The following is a 6,659-nucleotide window of genomic DNA, read 5'->3' as shown; positions in this document are numbered from 1 at the left end:
AAAATACCTTGTTAAAAAAATTAAAAATAAAAAAATAAAAAATAAAAGGTGAAGGTGAAGATCTAGGAAGAAAAAAAAAAAAAACATCATGATCAGAAGAAGATGACCCCTACATATATACTTCCCTTATTGGATTCAATCAATTCTTTTCCTCTTTCCATGGAAGCACAGAGAACCGTTAAGAAGCTTAAATCAGGCAACAGAAACTTATGCAGACCAAACCATATTCTTCTTTATTTATTTATATAAATTTTTATATTTTTAATAACCTTGGATTTTAGGTTTGATGGTTAGTTTGCAAACTCCTTTAGAAGTTTTCAGCTATAATTTTGGAAGAGATTTCTGAAAACTGTGATCTACCTTTTTCAAATACTTTAAAAACAATTAAAACGAAAAAAATCATATGGTAGAAATAGATAAGAAAAGAAGAACAAGCTAGAACCTTGTATGTTGGTTATTATTATGGAAACTTGGAAAAATCATAGTGTTTATTTATTTCTTTTATAATTTTCCTTCTTCATGTATACATAGTAATATTGTCTATGTACTCTTTCTAATAGTCAGAAATTTTTTATTTTTATTTTTAATAAACTGCAAATAATATACTCTCAAAATTCAATTAAACGGAGATTATATTGCGAATTATTAAATAATTTAATTAAATATTTTTAATCAAATATATTAAATTATTTAATTTATAATATCATTTTATATCAAGATAATTTTATAAGAGTAACTTAAAAAAAATGGTAGATAGAGAACAAAAGAAAGAGGGGAAGAAGATTTTTGTTTTTTTTTTTTTAGTAAAATTATGATGTAAAATTACTTACTTGCATATTGTTGTATCTGTTGAAAGTTTTGTAGCAAACAGGGCAAGAAAATTGAGTTGGACCAATGAGAATCTGGGTTGGGGTTGGGATCCAGTACTGTCCCTTGTTGAGTCTTGTACCCAAGAACCCTTTATGACACTGCGACTCTTCACTCCCTTCTCCTTCTTCCTCATGATGATGTTGTTCTTTCTCCGTTGATGATGAATTGCTATTGTTATTATTGTTAGAAGAAGATTCCATGGAGGTAATTGTTGCCAGTTCAGCAGCACTAGGGTTTGGTAACCCTATGTGAAGTGCAACCGTCACACTATTGTTGTTGTCTTCTTCTTCGTCGTTGTTGTCGTCCTCCCCTTTCGCCTCGCCTTTGGGCTTGTTGCGACCGCCATAGATTCTGATGTCCTCTTCCATTTTGTCGTGGACGAGGACAAAACTAGTATCCATGGCAGTGCAGGTGGTGGTGGAAAGACTATGATCTTGTGTTTCTTGATGTTGATCTTGTTGATGAGTATAATCATCATGGTGATGATGATAGTGATGTTCGTCGCGTTCTTGGTTTGCTGGACTAAGACTGAGAAGTGGGAGAGCTTCTCTGAGAGGAGGGGAAGGGGGTGAAGAATAATAAGAATAAGAAGAAGAAGAAGAAGAAGTGGCAGTTGTAATTTGATGGTGACGGTGGTGGTGATGGTGGAAAAAGGTGCTATTATTATTGTTGTTGTAATTGGTGGTTTTGATGAAGTTGTGAAGATAAGGATGGTGGTGGTGGTGGTGAGAGGAAGACGGAGGAGGAGTGGGATTATAATTGAAATGGTCATGGTTATTGTTATGGTGGAAGAAGCCTCTGAAAAAATTAGAGTAAGGATCTGCCATGGGTGAAAGATGAAACACAACAAAAAGGAAAATAAATAAATAAATAATAAATAAAGAAAACTGAAAAGAAAGAAAGTGTTTGAAGAGATTATTTAAGAGTGCGAACAGTTTTTTGGCTATTTGGGTTCTCTTTGTGATTAAACCTTTGATAATTAGTGGGATTTTATTATCTACTAGAAGTGTGAAGGAATCTAATGCCGTTTATAGTTATGAGCACTATTAATTTAGTATTTTATTATTTAGAATATATAACTGTATATTTACGAAACGTAAATAAATATAAGAAGTGTTAATATTGCAAGTATGAAGAATAGTGTATTATTATTTTTAAGATTGGAAATATAAGACGGTGTGAGAAATTGATAAAATAAAAAATTAATTAACTTACTATCTTAAGATTTTGAATTGAATGTAGTATTTTTTTATTTTATATTTTTTTACTTGAAATTTTTTATTAATTTCTCCATTGATCTACGGCAGCCCAACATAAAGTATGAAAAAGTGTGATATAAATTAAAAAAAATTAATAAGAATAAAAGATAAAAAAGTAAAATAACTAATAAAAAAAGAGTTATTAAAAAAAGAGGTTTATTGAAGTGGAGTCACAAGAAAAAAGATACAAAAGGTGGAAAAAAAAAGTAAAACAAAAATTCAGTAAAAAAAAAACTTGTAAGGAGAGAAGCGAGATATTACGAGGGAGAGGCTCTAAGTGCAAGACAATAGGTAAGATCTGGCTGCATGGGAGAAATAAGATGATGCAAGGTTAAAAATTTAGGAAATATCTGCTTTTATGTTGTTTGTGGTATTCTGTTAACGTATATGTTTTGTGAGTTTTTGTTCTGATTATTCTTTCTTTATAAGTTGTTGTGATGAGTTTCTATTTTATTGTCTTATAAACAGTGAGGATTAACCAAATCACCCTTTAAAGTCGAGAATTTTACAAACGATCGAAATAACTATATATAACTATATTAATTATATTAAGAAAAAAATTGCAACATATATATGTACACAACTCTATTCTTATACTTATGTAGTACTAATGAATAACATTGTTCTAATAAGAAAATAGTATTAATTAATGTAATAAATGTTTAGTTTGTGTCACAATGCAATCTTAAATTCTTTACTATTGAATGTATTTGACGATTTGATCAAACGCACACACATGCACTAGTATTATAGCTAGATTTTTTCCTCCCCCTAACCATTTTAGCGAAGCAATGCAATGAGTTTTAATCACAAACGTCCTCTCTTTCCAAGGTAATAATAACCCAAGCACTACCTAGCATGTCATAATTTACAAAGTGATAGCACACAAACATTTTAGTGTAAAATTTTCTTTGCATTAAATTATTACTATAAAATTTGACATCAAATTAAAGGGTTGGGCTAGCATTCAATATATATTATATTAAAATAGGGTCTTCTTCTCTATCTTACTACTGAGGTAGGTTTACTTTTTATCATTTGAATTTTTCTAATCATCCCTTTAGGGTTATGAGTTATGACTTTTACTTCCTTCTCCTGCTTTTTATATCATTGCAATTCTATAGGTACTGTTGCCATTGCTCCCTTTATCAGTAACCCCAACCCCATATATATATATAATTATTTTTTTTAATTTTAAGTTTTCACCTCATTTCAACTATGAATTCAAAAGAAAGATAATAAAGATGTTCTCAAAAGTGGAGGAAAATAATTAAGAAAAATTCCTTTAGCAAAAAAGTAAGAAGAAAGAAAAGCTGAAAGAGGTTTGAGTAGAGTATATATATAATAGTAATAGCCTTCACTCTACAATAATATTTTCACTAACTATAATATTTTCCGATTTTAATTTCGTTTTGTGTTACCCTATTTTTCATCTTTCATCCGATAAAAAGTGGCATTAAAATTATTTACTATGCAATCAACAATTATTGTTTATATTTTATATTAAAAAAATATGTAGTTACCAAAATAAAGAGTCGTTTTTAGAATGAAAATAAATTAATTATTGTAAAATAAATAAATAAAGATTTATGAAACAAATTCGAAGTAATTGTTTAAAAATAGTTAGAAAAGATAATTTTTTTTTATTTTTGAATTTTATTATGAAAAAGAAAAACACTAAAAGACACAAAACTTAAAATTTTTAATCCAATGCTCCTTGTTTTCGAAAATTTTGGAGGGAAAACACCAAGGCTCACAAACTTAAAAATTTTAAGATCAAAACACAGAAGATTCAAGAACACCTTGAAGACTCACAAGAACACCAAGAACAAAAGAAAGAACACCAAACATAAAATTTTTAGAAAACCAAATTAAAATTTTCGAAAATTAAAGAAAATTAACAAGAGAACACCAAACTTAAAGTTTGGCACAAGATTTAATCAAAGAAAAATTATTTTTGAAAAAGTTTTTTAAAAAGAAGATACTCAATTACCAAGAACACAAACACAATGCTCTAGCCAATTGAGCTATAGATGTAACATGTTTTAAAGAGGTATTTTTAATAAATAAAGATTTTTTTGAAAACTGATAGTTTGAAAAAGCACAAGAAAAATAAGAAAAGACACAAAACAAGACAAACTAAAGATCAAACAAGGAAAATAGACAAGAACAACTTGAAGGTCAAAGATGAACAAAGAACATGCAATTCAAAAATTGAAAGACAAAGAAAAGCATGCAATTGACACCAAACTTAAAACATGACACTAAACTCACATAAAAACTAAAGATTAATAAAGAAAAATAATATTTTTGAAAAATTTTTGAAAAGAAAATAAAAGACTCTGACCCAAAAGACAAAATTTTTCTAATCTAAGCAACAAGATTCACCGTCAGTTGTTCAAACTCAAACAATCTCCGGCAACGGCGCCAAAAACTTGGTGCACAAAAATTACACTCACACTATGTAATTCCGCACAACTAACCAGCAAGTACACTGGGTCGTCCAAGTAATACCTTACGTGAGTAAGGGTCGATCCCACAGAGATTGCCAGCTTGAAGCAAGCTATGGTTATCTTATTATTCTTAGTCAGGATACCAATAGGGTTCTTTAGTTTCAGTTGTAAAAAGTGAAAGAGTATGAAATGAGTATTTGTTACGCAGTAATGAAGAATGTGTTGGAGTTTTGGAGATGCTTTGTCTTCTGAATCTCTGCTTTCTCCCTGTCTTCTTTTTCACACACGCAAGGTTCCTCCTATGGCAAGCTGTGTGTTGGTGGATCACCGTTGTCAATGGCTACCATCTGTCCTCTCAGTGAAAATGGTCCAGGTGCGCTGTCACCGTACGACTAATCATCTGTCGGTTCTCACTCATGCTAGAATAGGATTCATTGATCCTTTTGCGTCTGTCACTACGCCCAACCCTTGTGAGTTTGAAGCTCGTCACAGTCATTCAATCCCTGAATCCTACTCGGAATACCACAAACAAGGTTTAGACTTTCCGAGTTCTCAAGAATGCTGCCAATGGATTCTAGCTTATACCACGAAGATTCTGATTAATGAGTCCAAGAGATACTCATTCAATCGAGGGTAGAACGGAGGTGGTTGTCAGGCACACGTTCATAGATTGAGAATAGTGATGAGTGTCACGGATCATCACATTCATCATTTTGAAGTGCGAATGAACATCTTAGAGAGAAACAAGCATGTTTGAATAGAAAATAGAAATAATTACATTAATTCATCGAGACGCTGCAGAGCTCCTCACCCCCAACAATGGAGTTTAGAGACTCATACCATCAAAAAGTACAATCTAAAATGTCACGAGGTACAAAATAAGTCTCTAAAAGTTGTTTAAATACTAAACTAGTAACATAGGTTTACAGAAAATGAGTAAACTAAGATAGATAGTGCAGAAATCTACTTCTGGGGTCCACTTGGTGTGTGCTGGGGCTGAGACTTTAGCTTTTCACGTGCCTGGGCTGTTTCTGGAGTAAAACAACAGGTTGTAACCTGTTTTGGGCGTTTAACTCCAACTGGTAACCTGTTTCGGGCGTTTAATGCCAGAATGGAACACAGAACTGGCGTTAAACGCCAGTTTACGTCATTTATCTTCGAGCAAAGTATAGACTATTATATATTGCTGGAAAGCCCTAGATGTCTACTTTCTAACCCAATTGATAGCGCATCAATTGGACTCCTGTAGCTCCAAAAAGTTTATTCCGAGTGCAGGGAGGTCAGAATCCAACAGCATCAACAGTCCTTTTTCAACCTGAATTAGATTTTTGCTCAGCTCCCTCAATTTCAGCCAGAAAATACCTAAAATCACAGAAAAACACACAAACTCATAGTAAAGTCTGGAAATATGAATTTTGCCTAAAAACTAATAAAAATATACTAAAAACTAACTAAAACATACTAAAAACTACATGAAATTATCCCCAAAAATCGTATAAAATATCCGCTCATCACAACACCAAACTAAAACTGTTGCTTGTCCCCAAGCAACTAGATAAATAAAATAGGATAAAAAGAAATCAAGAAGTAATAATATCTCAAAGTTTTAAGTGAAGCTCAGATTCTAATTAGATGAGTGGGACTAGTAGCTTTTTGCCTCTGAACAGTTTTGGCATCTCACTTTATCCTTTGAAATTCAGAATGATTGGCATTCATAGGAACTCAGAATTCAGATAGTGTTATTGGTTCTCTGGTGCACGAAATTATGATCATCAACAATGGCGCCAAAAACTTGGTAGCGCTCTCAAACATGAATCACACTTTGTCACAACTTTGCACAACTAACCAGCAAGTGCACTGGGTCGTCCAAGTAATACCTTATGTGAGTAAGGGTCGATCCCACGGAGATTGTTGGTATGAAGCAAGCTATGGTCATCTTGTAAATCTCAGTTAGGCGGATAATAAATGGTTATGGAGTTTTTGAATAATAATAAATAAACATAAAATAAAGATAGAAATACTTATGTAAATCATTGGTGAGAATTTCAGATAAGTGTATGGAGATGCTGTGTTCCTT

General features: G+C 31.9%; 1 protein-coding gene across 1 annotated transcript in view; it reads right to left on the bottom strand.

Annotated features, from left to right (window-relative positions):
- Positions 1-1,776, bottom strand: part of LOC107474688 (zinc finger protein WIP2-like) — a 4,069-nt gene extending 2,293 nt beyond the window's left edge. Inside the window, exon 1 of the mRNA XM_016094327.3 lies at positions 831-1,776. Within this exon, the coding sequence (XP_015949813.1) occupies positions 831-1,697 (867 nt within the window). The 5' untranslated portion in view covers positions 1,698-1,776. The remainder of the gene's footprint in view (positions 1-830) is intronic.
- Between the last annotated feature and the right edge of the window lie 4,883 nt (positions 1,777-6,659).

The sequence above is a fragment of the Arachis duranensis genome, chromosome 2, assembly GCF_000817695.3.
Source record: "Arachis duranensis cultivar V14167 chromosome 2, aradu.V14167.gnm2.J7QH, whole genome shotgun sequence".
Lineage (NCBI taxonomy): Eukaryota > Viridiplantae > Streptophyta > Magnoliopsida > Fabales > Fabaceae > Arachis > Arachis duranensis.
The sequence above is the reverse complement of the archived record's forward strand: the minus strand, read 5'-3'. Positions and strand labels throughout refer to the sequence as shown.